General features: G+C 37.1%; 1 protein-coding gene across 1 annotated transcript in view; it reads right to left on the reverse strand.

Annotated features, from left to right (window-relative positions):
- Positions 1-2,056: 2,056 nt before the first annotated feature.
- CWC27 (CWC27 spliceosome associated cyclophilin) overlaps positions 2,057-20,795 on the reverse strand; it is a 93,321-nt gene continuing 74,582 nt past the window's right edge. Inside the window, exons 12-14 of the mRNA XM_018070327.2 lie at positions 20,024-20,133; positions 17,183-17,286; positions 2,057-2,487 (exon numbers count right to left, since the gene is read on the reverse strand). Of these exons, the coding sequence (XP_017925816.1) occupies positions 2,325-2,487; positions 17,183-17,286; positions 20,024-20,133 (377 nt within the window). The 3' untranslated portion in view covers positions 2,057-2,324. The remainder of the gene's footprint in view (positions 2,488-17,182; positions 17,287-20,023; positions 20,134-20,795) is intronic.

Below are 20,795 nucleotides of genomic sequence, written 5' to 3' on the forward strand. Positions count from 1 at the left end.
AGAGGGGGACACCTGTCCACATTGTGTTTCCCACTTGCTTTTCAGGATCGATAAATAAAAGGTGTAACTCTGAGCACACTCATTTCGGTCCATATAAAATACTGCAATCTTGTAGCATTCAACATTTCATGCAATTATAGCAATACTAGACGATGAATGAAATAGGTTTGAGTTAAAATACGATTCTGCTAGCCTAGCAGTATGGGAAACAAGCAGGTTTGTTATCTGCAGTACAGGAGTTACCTTTGACCCTGTAAAATTTCTTGTTTCAGACAAGTGTCATCATTTCAACTTCTTTCTGTGATGTTTTTACTCTTCGGTGTTGGCTTTACCTGACATGGTACTTCTGATATCAGCGTCTCTTGTCTTCGCTCCAGATGTCTCCTAAATGAAATGCAGAACTACTTTTGCTTCAGTGAAATGAATAAAATTCAGACACCCTAGCCTATTTCTAAGTGACTTTCGGCTGATTAGCTGTGATAATCTGATTTTAAATATACACTGATCAAGAAATGTCAGCATAGTTATTCTCTTGCTCTTGTCCTGTATAGGCAGGGTCCAGACTTTCAAACCTCTTCTTACTGAGCAGAGCCCTAACCCTCAAGTTAAGCTTTCATTTCTGAGCTTGTCTAGTGCTTAAAACTGAGAATCTTCTAATAAAGCAACTCAGAGCTGCTGCAGCAAAAAGATTCAGCTAGGAAGGGTGTTAGTCAACTTGCCCATTCACTGACTCATGCATCCTACTTTAGATTACAGGGACAATATGTAATTAGAACATTTTTCTATTACAAGGGTGGTAACTGTGTCCTGGAATTGATGCTCCAAGTTCTTTCTAGATCTAGCCCTTACTTTCCCCATGCCAACCTCCTCTGCCTATACACACACCCCCCCACATGTAGAGTCACCTCCTTCCTCCCATCCCTGTCAGAATGGGGGTTTGATATGCCTATTTCCTGTAATCACTGCTTAAAAATTTTCTCCTCAAACAAAGCAGTGAATAGAGGTAACAGTATGTGACACTAGATGTTCTCAATTTTGCCAACAGCAGCCTGACAGAAAGTTACTTAATGATTAAAAACCTTTGACTTACTAGTTTGTGAATGGAAATGTTTAGGAATGTAACCCCTCTTAACTTCTTTACACCATGGCACAGTATAATTCACTCAGCCTAAGAGGAGGATACTGACAGCTTTATACAGGGACTCACTTCACACCTCCAGGTTTTCTTCTTATCTCAAAAGTTGCACCGTGCATTAAAGCAATAGTCTGTATTAATCTAACCTCTGACATTTGGGCCATATTAACCTATCAATGCAGGTTTATGTATCTCACACCTCAGACCCTATCAAAAAATTTGGCAGTGGCAGCTTGATAAGGACACCATACTTACTGAACTTGTTCTAAAAACATCAGCAAAACCACTACTCTGGTGGCACTTTCTTTTGACTTTGCTCACTTTTCTTTAGCTATTGCCCATATGGGTAATTCATGCTCCTGTAGATTCAGAACTGCTGCAAAGAAGGAGCAATGAAAATTCACGTTTATCTGTAAAAATATTAACATCCAGGGTTGTAAAATACGTGAAAAGTCTACAAACAAGTGGTTCAAGCAACAACTGCAGCACATTCAGATTCTCTTTTTGAGAATAACACTATCCATAATGTATTATTGGGAATAATTATATTATTGGAAATACTATTGGGAAGTTGGGATCTGTATTGGAATGTGTATTTCAAGGAAGGAGACAATTACCAAATTCTCAAATTAAACTCAGTTTGTTTCAAGAAAGCTGGGACCACTCTAAGGAGTACTGAAAGTGCATCATCTTAATTCTGTGAGAGTGGTTCAGGCAGGCAATGTTTACTGTTGCAATATTTACATGCCTTTATAAAAAAAAATAAAAACTAGTAAAATTGTACTTTCAGAAAATCTTAAGACCCTGCAGATGGGGTTTCTATGTGTTAATTTCACCCTTGCTTAGACAAATTCTCATTAATTTTGCTGAAAACTTTTTGATTACCATATATTGATTGAACAATGATGGTGACTACTGCAATTAAAGTACAGACAAAAGCCAAGTCAGCTGTTTTATTAAATATATAACTCTAAACACCTTTAGAGAGGCTGGACAATGAATGCAGTGAGAGCACATGACCGCACAACTTAAGAAACAAGTGATAGCTCTGCTTCAAAACTGTCTGACAGGTTCTTGAGAGATTCCTTTTCACACTTGTCCAGGGATATTTTTAGAATCAGCTTACAAAAGAGCCAGTGCTTTATTGCAGTCACTTTCCAAGGCAGCTCTGGCTAGCTTTACATTCCTTTTATCTCCTTTCCTTTTTTTCTCTCATTATCTTCTTGCTTTCTTCTCTTCTCCTCTTAGTTACAGGATTCCGTGGATCATAGATCTCAAAAGTGTCTTCATCTTGCATGCTTGCATCTTTCACTTTTCTGCTTCTGTCTTCAAACTGAAGTACATGTGACATCCTACAAAAATAAAACATAGCTCAAACTCAGTGAATGAATGGAAAGCTATAATTTGTAATTATGATGTGCATTGCAAGATTTTAGTATTATGATTTATTTTTGGGCACAGCAAAATAGAACTGACTTGGGTTTCTTTTGTTGTTAATTTGGTTTTTTTTCTTTTTTCTTAACAGACCCAAGTATTATAAGGTAACTACTTTTGTAAAGACCCATTTTGAAAAATACATCTAAATAGAGATAGAGTTGTGTCTGCTGAATTTTATTTCATATATTAAACTCTGTTTTCCTGTCTTTTTCTATTAAACATATCTTCCAAAATGTATGGCAATTTTTTCCCAGGAACACGGACTGTTTCTTAAGTTTCGTATTAGTCACTTTGGACTACATGGTGTACAGTTTTACAGAAGTGGGGAAGAGCTTACATGGAAACCACTTGAAGTGGTTTCACACAAAAGATCAAAAGGGGAATGCTTCAAGTCCTGCTGCTCCACATTAACTTGGCTCAGATCGTGCTTTGAATACCAGACTAAACAAATGCCTTGTTCAATTCCATGTTTTTTCTCCTGTTGATTAGTAGTTTTCCCCCATCAGATATTTCCTCATTTCAGCAAATTCCAGTAATCTGAAAACATCACAATTACATGACTGAGAAGTGGGACCATATGAACCGCAGGAGGCTCAACAAGGCCAAGTACAGGGTCTTGTACATGGATTGGGACAACCCCCAGAATCAATTCAGGCTGGGGGATGAAGGGATTGAGAGCAGTCCTCCTGAGATGGACTTGGGAGTGGTGGTTGAAAGCTCAACATGACCCAGCAATGTGCATTCACAGCCCAGAAATCCAATTGTGTCCTGGGCTGCATCAAAAGCAGTGTGGGCAGCAGGTCGAGGGAGGGGATTCTGCCCCTCTGCTCTGGTGAGAGTCTGGAGTTCTGCATCCACCTCTGGGGTCCTCAGCAACCACAACACATGGACCTGTTGGAGGCCACAAAGATGATTACAGGGCTGAAGCACCTTCTCCTATGAGGAAAGGCTGAGAGTTGGGGTTGTTCACCCTGGAGGAGAGAAGGCTCTGAGGAGAACTTATTGTGGACTTTCAGTACATAATGGAGTTTATAGGACAGACTTTTTAGCAGGGTCTGTTGTGACAGGATAAGGAGTAATGGTTTTAAACCAAAAGAGGGTAGATTCAGACTAGATTTAAGGAAGATATTTTTTACAATGAGTGTGGTGAAACACTAGAACAGGTTGCCTAGAGAGGTGATGAGTTTGTATGTATATTTATGTATTTTATATATAGAAAAGTTTGTATGTTCATTCTAAAAAAACCCTGCAAAACAGAATTAAATGATTTTTCAGGGCAAACACACAAGCCTAGGCAAAACCTCCACTTAATCTTTGGATTTGGTGTTCAACAATTTCAAAAACGTCTTTGACTTTGCTGGGACAACTAAAGAGCTATACTGATCTGAATCTAAGCATATCAATATTTACAGCATTAGATGTCTTTGTCAACAGTCCTTGTGATAGAAAATCCAGGAAAAATGAGTTGCAAAAGGGAAGTCTTGCAGCTAATGAAATACTGCTTTACTGGCCCCTTGCAACATGTAAGAGGTCCTAAGTTAAACAGGGTTTTCAGAGAGCTCTAGTGCAAATCTCCACATATAAAGAAAGGGAGGGAGAACCAGCTCAGTTACTGTAGATAACAATAAGTACTATTAAAGAAACCAGACAAAATTCAAAGCTATAGACCCTATAAAATCTGTCTAAATGCTTTAGAAAATTCCTAAAAACAAAAATTGAGAATTTTAATTACAATTGATTCTTGACCATGTGGGTTTCATAAACAATTAAGAGTCATTTCCAGTGTATAAAAGTTGGGTAGTTTATAACTCTGTACACACTACTAATACCCAAACTTATTTTTTAGTCATCTCTACAATTCAGAAAAACATAATGTACCATCACAGTGACTCATGATTGCATATTTGTAGTTTAATTATAAAAACATTGTCTCACAGTGGAGGGACTGAAGTAATTTATTTTAGTGAACATGCTTTCTGCATTTGTCATATTCTTCTCAACTCATTAAAGATGAGTACACGTACCAAATCACACTATCCTAGTCTGAATGAAAGCACAGGCCTAAAGAGATGGAGTCATCCCTTGGTGCATGGTTTTACAGTGTGTTATAGGAGTGTAAGTAGAAGTGTAGTCACACTTAGCTCTTCCACCAACTCAAATTTTCTAAGAATGCCATAGCACAGGATACAACTTGCAGGACACAACTAACAGGAATTGAAAGTAAATGCATCTCTAATTCTTGGGTCAGACCATGCTGTGGTCCCAGGTAGTTTGCAAATTAGATGCACTAGATTCAGATGAAGCAATGTTTACTTCTCCCCAAGAGCTGAAAGAAGTCACAGTCTCTGACTCTTACGCATAACTTTTCACTGAGACGTTCCCAGCTGTGATTAAAAATAAGCCAAAATTAAGATACTTTCTGATATTCCCAGAATCAATTTCAGATGCAGCATCTCATAGGTAAAGCAAAATAAACACAGACTGTGGTAGAGATTTAAAAAAATATTTTCCTGCTATGAACTTAAGTTTATTTTTAGCAAGTCACACATCTTCACAGGTAGACCTGTTCTGCATCTATGTAAATATTAAATCACACTGAATACTGTTTTTCAAAACCAACTGGAATTGTTCTATTTTTTACGGAACATGGGAAGTGTTTAATAATTATTTCTATATTAATTACTTTAATTTAAAATAATCTTACTCAAGCTCCTCCAACAGAAGTTTGTATTTGCATAATTTTCCAAGTGCAGAGTTAGGGCTGCAATTCCACAAATACAGGTTTCATGAGACTTTTCCTTGTTTGGTTTATAGCTCTCTTGCCTTTTGCATGCTCCTGGGTTCAGTGAGGAGCTGGCTGCCTAGTCACATTTCTGCAGTCACTGTGCTGAAAGCACTAACTTCATCTTATTTCTGGTCTTCAGGAATCTGTTAACTTGTGCTGACTGTTGACAGCTCATTTTAAACGAGTGAGACATTTAACTTTAAAACACACTTTTATTCAAAATTTAAAGGATGAAAGGTAGTCAGTTCTACCATGCAGAACTCAAAACAAACCCTAAGTTTTGCAGCTTAATATTTTTTGCGAAAACTTAGTCTTAATAAAATAGTTTGCCAAAACTGATGACTCTGGGTTTGAACTACCTAGGTGTGCAAATTGTTGTCTTTCTTTAGTAGAAATAACTACAAAATTATTTTCTTAACACCTGTTATTAAGAGAGTGCTGCAAATCAGAACGAGCAATCTTTGCATGGATGTATTGCTGGAGAGGGTTGATTTTTACTCTGACCAGATGACAGCATCCTACAGGTTTACCATGATCCTATCCCATGTAAAGCGGGAACAGCTGTTCTGCTGCACTGCACTTCTTTCCTTCAGTGTTACTAAAGAATATACAATAGTTGGTTCTCTTCTGTATTCCCAAGGTGGACTGTCTTGAAATGTTAGACTGAAATATCTGAATTAATTTAAGACAGTTTCAGAGACAGCATAGCATTTCAAAGGTAGGTTGCTCTCACAGCCTAGTGATATTCTCAGGTCAGCAAACAGAACTTTTGAACTCCTCTAGTGAGACAGTACTTGTAAGAAAATGATACACTGTAATCCCTCTGATCTTGAGATGTGTGAGCCATGCACTGGATCTGAACCATATGCCAGCTGCTGACAGGCGGCACTCATGTTAAGTGTAGCATAAAGAGAAGCCTGGTAATCCAGCAGCTTTGGCCTTTCCAGAACCCCCTTTGGGAGAAACTAAAGTGGCAACAAGTGAACTGAATAATTTTGAACCTTGACAACAGTAACAAAGCACAATGCTTTTGCACTACTGATGAAGCTCAAATCGCCAGGTATAAATGCACTCAAGTATCAGTGATTTTTATACTAATGGAATGAAATTGCAAAGCTGTATCGCCTAAGTCCACACTTGTTTTTCAAACTGATACAGCTGGTGGCTGTTACCACCTACCCTCCTGCCCCTTCAAACTCCTCTGCTCAAGTGGCTCTACAGAGCAAGCCTTGCACTCACTTGCATCAGCATTTTTAAGCAGTTGATCTTTGCATTAAATCATCAACAAGCGTGAACAAAAGTTACGCTCTGCCAACTCTGTTGTGATGGTAGTGGCTTCTGGCAGAGTGACAGTAACTTCTTAAGCAGTTTTAGGCAGGTGCCTGCTCTTTGAGGTGCCTGCATAAAACACTGCAGTTGGCGTTATACCCTACATTTTTGCACTAAGTAAATAAAACAACTAATCACATTGCTATGACATTTACAATATCAGAATTTTGCAAATTATGGTAGAGTTTTATGAGACTTTCCATCAGGATGTTAAAAACGAACACAGAAGAGTAAGTACCCGTGTCAAGAAATTCAGTGCTGCTTCTTACATTGTATAGGCTGTCTAAAAAAAAGGAGCCCGGTATGGACCATAACTACTGATACTACCATTTGTTTCCAAGTTCAACATTGCTTGCAAGTAATGTGCTTCCTACTTTTCTCAATTTCACAATGCATCACATATTTAAAAGAAAAACAATGCGAAAAACTCAAGCACTACTGCTTTCCTTAAATTATACTCTACTTGGCACTATAATTTTCCTTCAAATATTGTAAACTAGTATGTTAAACTGAAACCATTAATCATTAAGGCAGGAAACATTATAACACTTTCCTTCCATCACCCTGAAGATACCTAGGCAGTGGACAGAAACTAACTTTTGAACACAGACAAGTGAATCCACAGATCAAAGCAAAGGAGACCTCTCTCCCAAGGAAAAAAAACTTTAGCTGTTCTGGAAAAATGCACTCACTGGCACTCTTTTCACTCCCAGAAGAGTAGTGGGTGGCACAGGAGTAGAAGAGAGAGTTGAGAAACACAGAAGGGCAGTTACGAGACCACAAAAAAATAAATTGAGGAAGGTAAAGACTAAAAAAAAGATTGGAATGAGAAACAAAAACAGAGAGAAAGAGACTGCTCAAAATGTAAATAGAGTGAAAAATGTCAAAGGACAATTACAACAAACATATATTTTGAATCAAGGCAAGAGAACAAGAGTACAAACAAGGAAAAAGGATATTTTACTATTACTGTAAATACCCCACCCCCATGTACTTTACTGAAAATAATTTCAAGACCCAAAAGAGGTATTTTCTAGCTTTCAGATGAACGGAGTACTATTAGCTCACAATATTTCAGGTTTCAGCTGTTTGTGCTAGTTTGGCTGGGGTAGAGTTCATTTTGTTCACAGTGTCTAGTATGGGTCTGTGTATTGGATTTGTGCTGAACACAGTGTTGATAGCATAGTGATGTTTTGTTATTGCTGAGCAGGACTTACACAGAGCTAAGGCCTTTTCTGCTCTTCATACTGTCAGCTGGCAAGGAAGCATGGGAGTCTGGAGAGGAGACACAGCTTGGACAGGTGACCCAAACTGACCAAAGGGATATTCCAGCCCATAAGACATCATGATCAGTACATAAAGCTGGGAAGAAAAAGGAGGGGGGGAATGTTTGGAGTGACGGCGTTTGTCTTCCCAAGTAACCATCACATGTGATGAGGCCTGGCTCTCCTGGGGATGGCTGAACACTTGCCTGCCCATGGGAAGCAGTGAATTAATTCTTCGTTTTCTTCGCTTGTGTGTGGCTTTTGCTTTTCCTATTTAACTGACTGTATCTTAACCCATGACTTTTCCAGCTTTTACCATTTTGATCCTCTCCCCAATCCTGCTGGTGGGGGAGTGAGCAGCTGCATGATGGTTGGGGTTAAATCACGACAACAATGCAGGTAATGTTTTATTGTTGTTCTCGCACGGAGAAAAAATGTCCCCAATGCTAAACAAGTAAAACTGATGAAAATATGCTTAAAAAATATCATACAACCTCAGACTGTACACTTCCGTTAACTTTGACTAGCCCTTTGAACTTGTGTATTATAGGTACTGGAGGATGAAAAAATTGGCTTTAACCTCTTCAGAATAACAAGAAAGTTGCGGGTCCTCCACAGACCAGAGAATTAATAGTTTGTATTTTTTTTGGTGTAGGCCTACAGCATAAAATCAGAACAGAACTTTTACAGATATTTCTAACATAATACTTTTTGAGATACTCTATTTGAATGTTATAAGCTTAGTTTTACCCCAAAAAAATCACTGCAGAAATTGTAAGAAACTATAATAATTTCACTTTGTATGGGATTTCCAGGTTAAAAAAAACCCCACAGACATTAGTTTTTGAAAAGCCAACAACATAACCTAATCTTGGTGAAGACTAATGTGGTATTGTATACTTCCATTGTTCAAGATAGCACTAAGCGTTTTTTTCTCACAAAAGAAGATTTAATTGTAAGTAACCTTCTAAGACACGGAAAAATCAACTTAACTATGAAAAAGCTCACCTCATTAAAAGGTAAGCTGTGGGAAAATTAGTGAAGATTAGTTCTCATAATATCAGAATTAGAAATATGTAAAACTGTGATGACTTACTTTTTAAATCAATAAATATTTTTCTATTAAAAATTCAGTTATGTTGATATTGTGTAACATACATAAATAGTATACTAACACTACATCCTTGACCTCTTCACAAAAAGGTTAAGTAGTTTAATGCAGGCATATGGTACTTTAAATAGACAACTGCTCCTGGTAGAGCAGTATGGAAGAATGCAAATTCCAGATGTTGTTCCAGACAGTGCACCAGTACAGAAAAACTTTACATAGCATTTACTACAAGGACACGGGAACCACCATATCAGAATGATTCATCCAGCCTAGCATCCTGTCTCTGGCAATAGCCTGTACAACATCTGATGCTCTGAAGTCAGTCAGCAAATCACCTCCCCAAGATAACACAAGCAGTCAGCCAGTATTGTATCACCATAGCACACAGCTGAAGAGAGGGAAAGGAGAGGAGAACATTTCTAGCACAAAAATACTCAGATTTTCATAACATTCAGCTTCTCTGGACACTCTCTATTTTATCCCTCCCTCTCCCCATTCAGAATATGTCCAAATCCTTACTGTTTAAACATGTCATTCAATGAGATGAAGTTGGGGTGCTTGAAAAGGTGTGTCAATAAGCAGGAAGCTTAACTAAGGCTAATAAAGATTTAGATGATTATTTCTTCATTCTTCACTAGATTTGCTGGCAATAAAAAAAATGTAAGATTTCCAGACAGTAAATCTAACACTAGATATCCCTTGAGTAAAGCATGGATCATCTCTGAATTTAAGTCAAACAGTAGTCAAGGCTCAGATGCCTAGTCCAAATAAACTCAGACATGGAGGAATTAACAAAAATAAACACACAAAACCCCCCACTCTAAATGCTCTGAGTTTCTCATGCATGCTGAACAGCTAGAAGCAATAAATACACAACTTGAGGAGAAGAACAATTCGTTAATATGAATTACTGACTGAAGCAGTGGGGTAGGGGTTAGCATTTACATATCAAGCAAGGTCTGACCACATTCTAGCAGTACAGCGGTGAAAGCGGGGAGAAAACTGGGGGGGGGGGGAAGATTTACAGCAGAAGGGTTTTTCTTCCTCTCTTCCTTTAAAAGTTAGTGGCAGTACTAAAACCCAAACAAATGCTTATTTTTTTGCCAAATAGAAAAGAAACCCCTCTTTCCAATGTGTTTCTAATATAGACCTCTGGCACTCATTTACCCTTTGTAAAAATCAAGTAAGTATTTTGTCAATTTTTTAAAAAGGTAAATCAATGGCCTTAGCAGGAGAGACCTAATACAGTGCCAGTTTTTCCAGACTAGAGGAACGTTGGCTCAAGTCTGGATGGGAGGAGGGGAGCAAACATGGCTTTAATCCATCTTTGTGCTTCACTGGCATAAATTACATCAGCATTTTTTCTGTCGTTCCCTAAGCTAGCATCGGCATGTGAAAGAGACTGCAGCTTAGTTTTCAGGGGTTTACTGTGTTTGTCACAGTTAAGCTTCTGCAACTGAATCTGCAGACTGGTGCTAATCTTAAGGAAGCCATATTTCATAATCCTAAATCTGAGGTATTATAGCAAAGAAAAAACCCAGTATTTTAGAAGATTTATATAAAGCTAGGTTTATAAAAGAAATACAACCAATATTTTTAGGTGTTTATCCTGAAGAATTTCACCATGCAAAGTTCGATAGTATATGCTGCATTAAATAGGAAATCCTGGTAACAAATTGTGAAAGACATTATCAAATTTAAATGGAGTGGATACTAACAGTGTGAATCATGATTTAGTTCTTAACAGCAATGAAATATTGCAATATAAAACCAGTCTGGCTAACTGCAACATTAACCTGATTCTGAAATTGCTATTTCCATTAAAAAAGATGCAAGCCCAAATCAATTCTAGCCTATACTCAAAAACACAAATTGAAGAGTGGTGCCTTGATCCTTTTTTTAGACTTAAATCTCTCTCTATTACAAAGCCTTTTACTGTGAGAACACAAAATAAGTGAAATATTATGTGTTTCCACTTCTAACTGTGCCAGATTTCTCACTGAAACCAACCCTAAATATTCTGAGAGAAGTTTTCCTTTTATTATTAACAAAAACATTTTTACAAGAAGATACAAAGCATAACTATTGATGCAGGATAGAGAGTACCTTCACTGAATATATAGATTTATTTTTTGTTTGTTCTGGAGAAAAATATAACTATCTCTACAAACTGGGTAAAAAACTGTACACTCAAATTGTAATTAATGTCCTGGCAGAAAGAGCTTAGCATTAGCACCCAATGTTGCCACAATATTTAAGTGGCCTCAGCAGCAGTTTTCAAAAATTCTGAACTGGGAACAGATTGGAGTATCTGACATATATAAATCAGGCTGCACTTTATATGTTTATCATTGAACTTCAGTGAGATTTTTGTTCACAGAAACAATAAATTAATAAAACCAGACCATTTCCCTTTAGTTTCTGCTATAATAAGGTGATCTGATCCATGTAAAACATCACTGTGCAAATCAAAATAATATTTTGTGACCAAGAAGAAGATATCTTTAAAAGATTTCATGGAGGTAATGATTTTAAACAGTGTATATCAGTAAATAATGCCAGTAAATTCACTTGAATAGGTTTTAATCCTCACTAACTTAACTGAGGTTTATCACAAGTAACTTGGAGGACAGTGGTCTTGATAACATTAATAATTACACAACATGCACATGAAACAATCTATTAAGCAAGACTTGAAATGCCTTTTTGTTTGAGATGGAAGATCTTTGCTGTGACACAATTTTCACAACAACCTTTTCACTGTAAGTTGAAGGGTATTTTCAGGCATTGACTTATTCACTTTGCTTTTAAAGAAATGTCCGTTTTCCCTACACCTCAAATTAGCCAACTTTTAGAATAGTTCAGACTCAACAAAGGTAACTAACCATATGAATTTTAAAATGAAAAACTATGTGAAAAACCATCACCTTATTCTGAATTCCCATTTTACTCATTCCTTCTTGTCCCACAGTATACCTGAAAGCTGAATGGATTTATGTTATTTCAAATAAAGAGTAAGTTTCAGAGTCTAGACATACTTCCAAAATTACTTAAGTGACTTATTTATATTTGTCGCTTAGTTACAGCACTCCACAGGGAAGAAAGAAGTTGATCTCTTCTAAAGATTAAGAAGCTTTGTATTTCACATCCTTACATTTCACCCAGGAAACACTGCAGTAGTTCAATTATGAGGCACTGGCATCATGTGCTATTAATTATATGAACTATGTAGGATGCTGGCAGCCACAGCCAAATTCTAAATGGCTGCAGAGTGCCTTCCTGAGAGCAGATAGAGGCCAGTGATGAGATCTGAATGCTGAAAAAGAAATCCTAAACTTCTAGCCAGGTGCAGAATGAAGAAAAATTACCGGGCTACACTGTAACACAAACCCTAAAATCAACTGGAGGTCTACTTGCAGCCCTGATGTGTGACTTGATGGGATTAATAACAGACCAAATCCCTCTACTGAGGATGATATAGACTTTGGCTTATTCCCTGGTGGCAACAATAATTTAAATGCACTTCACATAATCATGTTCATCTGGTAAGAACAGCTTTCACATGCTAATATTTCAGTTTCTATACTGAATACTGAAGGTCCAGCAGAATGAATTGGGCATCTTCCATGAAGTCCACGGAAGTTCATGGAATAACATAAAACCATGCTTCTCAGAAATCAGATTACCACCATGGAAATACTTTTCAAGCAGGAACAGAATACTGCCCCAATGGGATGTTCTTATCATAAAATGGCGTGGGTTGGAAAGGACTTTTAAAGGTCATCTAGTCCAACACCATGTCATAGGCAGTAACATCTTCAACTAGATCAGGTTGCTCAGAGTCCCGTCCAACCTGACCTTTCCAGGGGTGGGTCACCTCCCACCTCTCCAGGTGACCTGTTCCAGTGCCTCTACCTTCTGAGTAAAGATTTTTTTCCTAGCATGTAATCTAAATCTCTCCTCCTTTAATTAAAATCATTCCACCTCATCCTATCACTATCTGCCCATGTAAAAAGTCACTCTTCCTATTTTTATTTTTAATTCCCCTTTAATTTACTTAAATAATTACCACAATAAGGTTGCTCCAGAGCCTTTTCTTCTCCATCCTGAACAACCCAAATCTCTCAGCCTTTCCTCACAGAAGAGGTATTCCACTCTCCTAATAATTTTTGTGTTCCTTCTCTGGACCAGCTCAAAAGGGTCCACATCCTTCCTGTGCTGAGGAATCCAGAGCTGGATGCAGTACTCCATGTGGGGTCTCAGAGATCAGAGTAGAATCACCTCCCTCAACCTGCTAGCCACGTTTCTTTAGATACAGCTCAGGATGCCATTGGCTTTGTGGGCTGTAAGTGCACACTGTTCGCTCATGTCCAGCTTTTCATCCACAGGAACCCTCAAGTCCTTCTCAGCAGGGCTGCTTTCAGTGAGTTCTTCTCCCAGTCTAGGTGAAGAGTCTCTACTTGTGTTTGGGATTGCACCAATCCAAGTGCAGCACTATACACCTGGACTTGTTGAACTCCATGAGATTCCCACATGGGCCTACTTCTCAGGCTTGTCCAGGTCCCACTAGATAGCATCCTGTCCTTCTATGGGGTGAACTGCACTGCTCAGCTTCATGTTGTCTGCAAACTTGCTGAGGGTGCACTTGATTGCACTGTCTGTGTCATTGATAAAGATATTAAAGAGTACCAGTCCCAAGAAGAGAATCAATGGGCAGACACATCTTTTCAATCAATCCACAAAAAAATCCCACCATGATTTGCTAGCCTATGTGTCTTCCATGTCTTATCATGGCTAGGCTTTGCAAATGAAGATTAAGGAAGGCTCTATCCACATTTATTACAGGTACGCTGGTGGCTAATGAGGCCAATACGAGATAGACATATCCAACTGCAATCCATGTCTTATAAGGAACTGTAAACTTGGTTGGTTTCATGTACAATGTACATGAAAGGCATGGAGTGCTGATCCTTTTGAGTTGTCAGTTACTTGATAATGACAATTAAGCTTTAAATTTAAGAACACTACTGGAGTTGATTCCTGAACCTTTTTGTGCATTTTATCTGTGAGATTTCACAAGCAATTGGGACCCTTCATAGATATATGCTGAATTGACTTGGCAAGCAGATGAGCTTTCAAGAAGGAAAGTGGTGGTGGCTTCTTTACTACAGAAAATTCCATCAACTTAAAAGCTGTCATAGCACTAGATATACTTCAGTATGTCAATAAATCTTGCAGTTGCAGAAAGCCTCCATTTGTTTTCAAAGATCAGTGAGACAAGAATATAAGAAAATCCAGAATTCTGGTTAAGGACATGACAGGTGGATTTTTATAGCAGAGAATCTGTTCCTTCCAAAAAGACCAGTATTCCATCTGGAAAAGTGTAGATAAATATCTCTTACATTTCATAAGCATGTAAGGTTGGTAAAAATTCAGCTGGAGAGCCCTATTTTTAGGAGTAGGTAGCCATGTTCTAATGTCAAAGTGAAAAGTTTAATGTGGTAAGGGTTGGTTAGTTCATTTCCACTTAAGATTTTACTGGAGAAGAATACAATTATAGAACTGTACAGAGAGTATAATATGAAGGTTTGAATTGGAGTATTTAGAATTCATGTGATTTTGACAAACAAGAGTAGAAGTCTGAAAAATAGGATACAATTCAGAAAGTGCAGTGGCTGAATTCCAATAAGAGCAGTCAACAGCATGGGTACAGGACAGAGCTAGGTCAGGCAACCATTCAATAGGGAAAAACTTGTGGCTTAGGAAGGATTGGAAACCAGGCATGAAAGAAACAATGACAAATGAAATAATCCTTCCACTCAACACTGACAAAGGCTTAGCTGAGTGCTGTATCTAGTCTCAGATTTCACACTTTGAAAGAAGCACTCAGAACTCCCAGAATTACTTGATGGAAGGATGTTTCAGAGTACTAAGTATCACTCTTATCCTATTTGAAGAGATTTTGCATGGATTAATTAAAGCAGTCAATCTTTGTATGTAGTTGATTGCATCAGAATTTTTTTCTCTGATTGCTGGATTCTCTCTATGGAAAATATTTTGTCATGTTCATAGGGTCTGCATCATTAGTTTCATTATCTGCAGTTACTGCAACACCTTCTGGACTGAAATTTGGATTTGACTACTGCTGTAACTACTGGATATCATCATCAGAACCATGAAGAGTCACTACAACCTGAACAGGTGTCACATGCATGCAACTATATGTGTACAGCAGTCTAAGTCCTAAATAAAATGAATAGCAGCACTGTTCTGCACATAGCAGACATTTAGGCACTTTTCAGAAGCATTCTACTTTTCATGCAAGAAAAAAAAGAAGAAATATGACTCTCTTGTAAACAATGTGTATGGTGTTTGATAATTATTACCAGATTTTGCTGTCTAAGAACACATCTGAGGAAGTGTTGTGAAGAGGACTGAAGAGAAATGCATAATACTAAGTTTTAACGTGAAATACCAGAATCTTTGCTGAGACATTCTATTGCAACCTCTATTGCTATTTGAGAATTATTATATGTATGTCTGCAGCAATCAAAATCTAATTTCCCCTACAGAATTCCAAAGTATCATAATAAACATGGTATCTGCTCACAAAAAGGGTACTTGTAAGAAAAAAATGTCTGCAAACTAGTAGACAGACACATTTTTACAGCATCTGGGTACTTTAGAAAGACATGCTTGATCTGAGTTCTTCCAGGCATTCTTTTCCCTGTGGCTCCATATTGAGAACTATTGCTTATCCTTTTCTTTTAATGATTTGTCAGATGTCTTCAGTACTATTTGATCATTAGTTTTCTTTATTTGCTTACAGTCCAAATAAGGAAGAGTCAGATCATTACTTCATTCTTCACTTTCTCAAAGGCTGTATAGAGTGCTGCAGACATAGATGGAGATTATCTGGCAGAACTCAGTCACTCATTGTTGGCTTAAAATCTCAGCCAAGAAGACTTTTCCCCAAAATCTAGCTGAGATCCATCACAGTGGCAATGAAGTGTCATCTGGTTAGAGACTAATATGTAAACCAGATATGTCAAAGCGGAAGGCCCAGAGGGAATTGTGTCAATGTTCAAGAGGCATTTGGACAATGACCTGAATAAAATGCTTTAATTTGGTCAGCCCTGTGTTGGCCAGGCAGTTGGACCAGATGACTGTTGTAGGTTCCTTCCAACTGAAATAATTAATCTATAATTCTTGGAGAACTTAGAAGCAGCTCAGAAGAATCTCAAAATATCAGTGAAATCCAAGGATCTCAAAATTTATATTCTATGTTTTCCCTCATCCTCAAAGAGTCTGAGATAGAAAAAGACATAATGAAGGAAGAAAACATAGTTTGAAGAAACAATCAAATAATTTTAAGTCATCTGAGATACAGAAATATTGGTTGTCTTAAAACACTTGCCAAGAACTTTGTTAAAGTTGCTATTTTAGCTGTAGTTTTGCTGTAGCTGTGATGGTTTATGCATACAACTAAGGAAGAAGTTGTAGGCAGAGATAGCCTATTTTGTTGGACCAGCTATAATGTTTGCCTTACAAATAGAAATGACCTATCCTTACAAAACATTTTTGTTATGATTTTTTTTTCTTTTTTTCCAGTCAATTTATGCAGATATTTTTTGTAAGGATCTAACAGCTTGCAGCCTAGGACTTCAGGATCACACTTCAAATCATAGTGATTTTTATCCCCTTGCTTACCTAAGGTGGGTGGTTTGGATGAAAGGTGAACATGAGACAACAGGGTACAAAAGTTGCTTCCTTGACTGGGAAGTTTGAGGTAATAACTTCTGCAGTGCTTTACTGATTTCAGTGCTACTCCACTTCCTTGGGGTCACCCCGTACTTCAGATGACCCAGTTCATCTCATCCATCATTTAAAAATACTTATCAGCCTTAACACGGAGTTCTAGAAGAAAAAGCTGTATGTCTTCTATTCTCGCACCTTATTTTCAGAATGCTAAACCAACCAATTTTAGCCAACTCCTGATGCAGCAGATATCTTTGTATTTGGTCTTTTCTGCTACTCAAATTTATGCTTACCAGTGAGACTATGTTAAGGCAGTAGGATTTTCATTGGCAAACACAGAAATCCAAATCAAAAAATCTCACCATCCTTCGTCATTATCCACATCAGGTTCAGAAAGCTCATTTTCAGGAGTTTCTTCAATTGCCTGGGATAATTTTGATTTAAATCGGTCCAGTAGTGCCAGTGTCTGAAATTAAACACATGGTTTTAGAGAAGTTGTATATTGTTCTATACATCTTTATTATTTTGAGAAATAGTACAATAAGATGGAAAAGTGATCTTTCCTATAAATTCAAAAGAAACACTTTAGAAAGGCAAGTGAGAGAGTGAGAGGCAGTGGGGGACATGGGAACAAGATTGTCTGGGGAGCACTCATGATGTGAGTGGGCAAACAATGCTGAGGCATCAAGAGCAAGCAGGGAGTGGGCCCATCAGGAATGAACGAGCACTTCTCTGGCCATTCAGTGAATTGAAAATGCCTATTTAAAGGACAAAAACTTGTGTCTATTTACAGAATAAAACAGCTGATTAACACTGCTGACAATGAATTTTAGTGTCTGAACCTGCTCTATCCTCTTGTAAAACAATCAGTTGTATAAATTACAGCTTTGAAGACCCAGTTTACTTGATATTTACACACTTTACATTGGTATTTTAAATCATGTATGGACATTGAAACAATTCAAAGCTTTTAACTCAAATAAAATGAACCACCTTAACCAATTCAGCAGATACAGGTCCTTATGCAGCATACATAAAGCTCATACTGATTTAAATTTGCTATTTTATTCTCAAGCTGATACTGCCCAGTCTTTCAGTTACAATGATGTCATCAAATCTCAGATGACACCTGAAGATCATACCACAGCTCTTGTTTCTGATCATCTGAAATGAGATTTTGATCATACAAGAATTGTATGCCTGAGCCTTGCAATGGGAGAGGAGGGCTCTACAAAAAAAGGGCAGAGCATACGAATAATTTGTATACCCCATAGCTTATCTTTTGCTGATATCTGAGACATTCCTGGAAACAACAGCATCAGGGAATAAGTGCTGAATTTATGTGGCAGGCTACATTTGATTTGTAGGTGATAGGTTGGCAACCTATGTTGTAAAACACCTCTATGGCTGTGTAGTTTTGTTTGGTCAAGTTTTTCAAATTTAAAAGAATAAAAACTAAACGAGAATAGAAAACAGAAATAGGAAATACCAGAAGTGTTCACTGGAATCAAATTTCCTTCTGGGAGCAATCTTAACTTGAAGAGTTTCCTGGGTTTTGAATTCTTTCAAAAACATATTTTAGCACTGCCAAATACAGATTTGAGGGATTTTTTGCATTTATTTTCTTTACTTTCTGTCTAATCTTCTGTTTAAGATGGAAGAGAGGAAAGTTTTGAAGATATTTGGGCTTGCAAATCATTCTAGTTCTATAGTTTTCCATACTATTGCAAACAAACACTGCACTTGCAACACCTGAGACAGCAAATCTCTGCCTAAGCCACCAGGAGAAAAGAAACTAATCCTTTTAACATGAAATTGTAACCAACAAAAGCCACATTCCTTTTGTCTTGTCTAATTTTCTCTGATGTCAGCATTTCTGTGAATAGAGCAGGTGACAGAAATAATTTTGAAATCTTAGTAGTCATTTTTGTAGTGAGTGACTAGATGCTATAGTGTGGATCAAATAACGTTATAACTCGACCCTTGTAGAATTAGAAGGCTCGGACTTTCAATATCTAGCAATTTAAGAAAACATACCCTTCCCCCTCTTCCTTAACTGTTGCATAGAAGATGGAAAATGGTATTGTCCTGTAGGATCAATTACAAGGGGCAAAAGACTAGAAGAGGCACCCCACAAGTGAAGCAGATGATGATAAACTTGATTAATTATTGTTGAATAGTTTCCAGTAGGGTTATGTAAATAAAAATTAAGATCTATTAAAATATACATCCCTGTCATCTCGTTTTCCTGTGATGTTCAGGACAGGGCTGATATAAATTCATTAGACATGGTTTTATGTCCCTTGATCCACACTGCCAACAGAGCTTCAGTATTCTTTGATTAAAGACAATAGGATTTTGAATGTACAAAGTTTCCATAAACTACTTAGTTTAGAGCTAAATCATCTTGCTGCATGTATCAAGTTTTGCCAAACACCGCTTTGAAGTTACTAAGCCTCAATTTTCAATCTCTTCTCGATTCAACATTTGAATAGGAACGTCTTTGTAGCTAAACTGACATGCACTTACAAACCAATGTATTTGATGTGCTGCATAGATTTTAAATTGAAGGAAATTTCCACTTCATAGGCAGTTTCATATATTTAATACTTTCAAACTTTCCTATCTCAGAAAAAAATAAATGTTTTTGTAAAGCAAACTTTACATTGCTCATATTTGCATACTAAAGTCTACGGAAATCCTAACTAATTTTTAAACATAATTTTCATTATATTTCATAAAGCATTCTCTTCTTACAGTAGACTAATGAACTATTCCTGTTCATTGCATGACACCAAGGAGTACTCTTCAAAGTATAATTTAAAATGTTAAAAACCCCAACTAGAAGAGATGCCAAGTATGCAAACTTCTGTCCCAGTGTTATCTTATGGCAAGTTGCAGAGCCAAGGAAAGCACTGTGTAGAAATGCAAATTCTCACAAATGTAATCAAGGATACCACTTCATGGTTAGCATTTCCTTTTGGAAGATTTTAGTGACTAAACTGGGAGCAGCTTCAAATACACATTGACACTTCACTTATCTTTCTACTTGGGTAATTAAAATATTTAATTTTACAAATAAAAAGATTCTTAGAAAGGTAAATTAAAAACAGATTTTAAAACTATATTTTTACACAAATGAAGAGATAAACATATTCAGAACTTTCTCTGTATTTTTTTTGCCCAGGCTATCAAACTATTACCTGATCTTCACGAGAAGCTCCTTTCTTTGGCTGCTGCTTTCGCTTGTCTTCATATCTTCTCTTCTCCTGAAGGTATTCTTCAACAACACTGTTTGGAGCAGGTTCCTCCTCTGAATAAGGAAACATATTTGGTTAAACAAATTAAATTTGGTTTAATGATTTAGTACCTTTTTGGAGATAATTTTTGACTTCTGAAATACCAAGAAAAACACTTCCATAAAACACTTCAGTTGTATTGCTTTCTCAGCAGCAGAATGATTTGCTACTTGCTGAAATGAAAAACACAACACTGTACTGGGCAGACAAGTAAAGAAATTTTTGTTTCAATTTTATTTTACTATGGAGCCAGGGAAAGCAGGATAACAGAAATAAAATCTCTGATGAAAACTGCTGAAATTCCTTTAACAAGTTGACCTTCATTTCTGAAGATCTTTCTTGGAGCAGATGAACTGTTATATGTACTAATATTTTGTGACTATTTGTTACACAGTAGACAAATATAGCCTATAGAAAAGTTCACAGTTTTCCTGTTTTGTAGGCTGAAGCAGTCACAACCCAAACCCTTGATCTTGCAAAAGGGAAAAAAACCCAGTAACATTTAAACTTGAAACAGAGTCCATTTTGTCAGTCAGAAAAAAAACCCCATTGGTAACAAGTTAATATCTAGACTAGTCAACAGCTACTCTCTTTTGTCTTTTTTTTAACATTGTCTTCTCTTGCAGAATATTGACTGCCATGACAAATTAATAACTTAACGGGACAAAAACTGAAT

Source organism: Manacus vitellinus, unplaced genomic scaffold (genome assembly GCF_001715985.3).
Source record: "Manacus vitellinus isolate BGI_N305 unplaced genomic scaffold, ASM171598v3 scaffold_18_pilon, whole genome shotgun sequence".
NCBI lineage: Eukaryota > Metazoa > Chordata > Aves > Passeriformes > Pipridae > Manacus > Manacus vitellinus.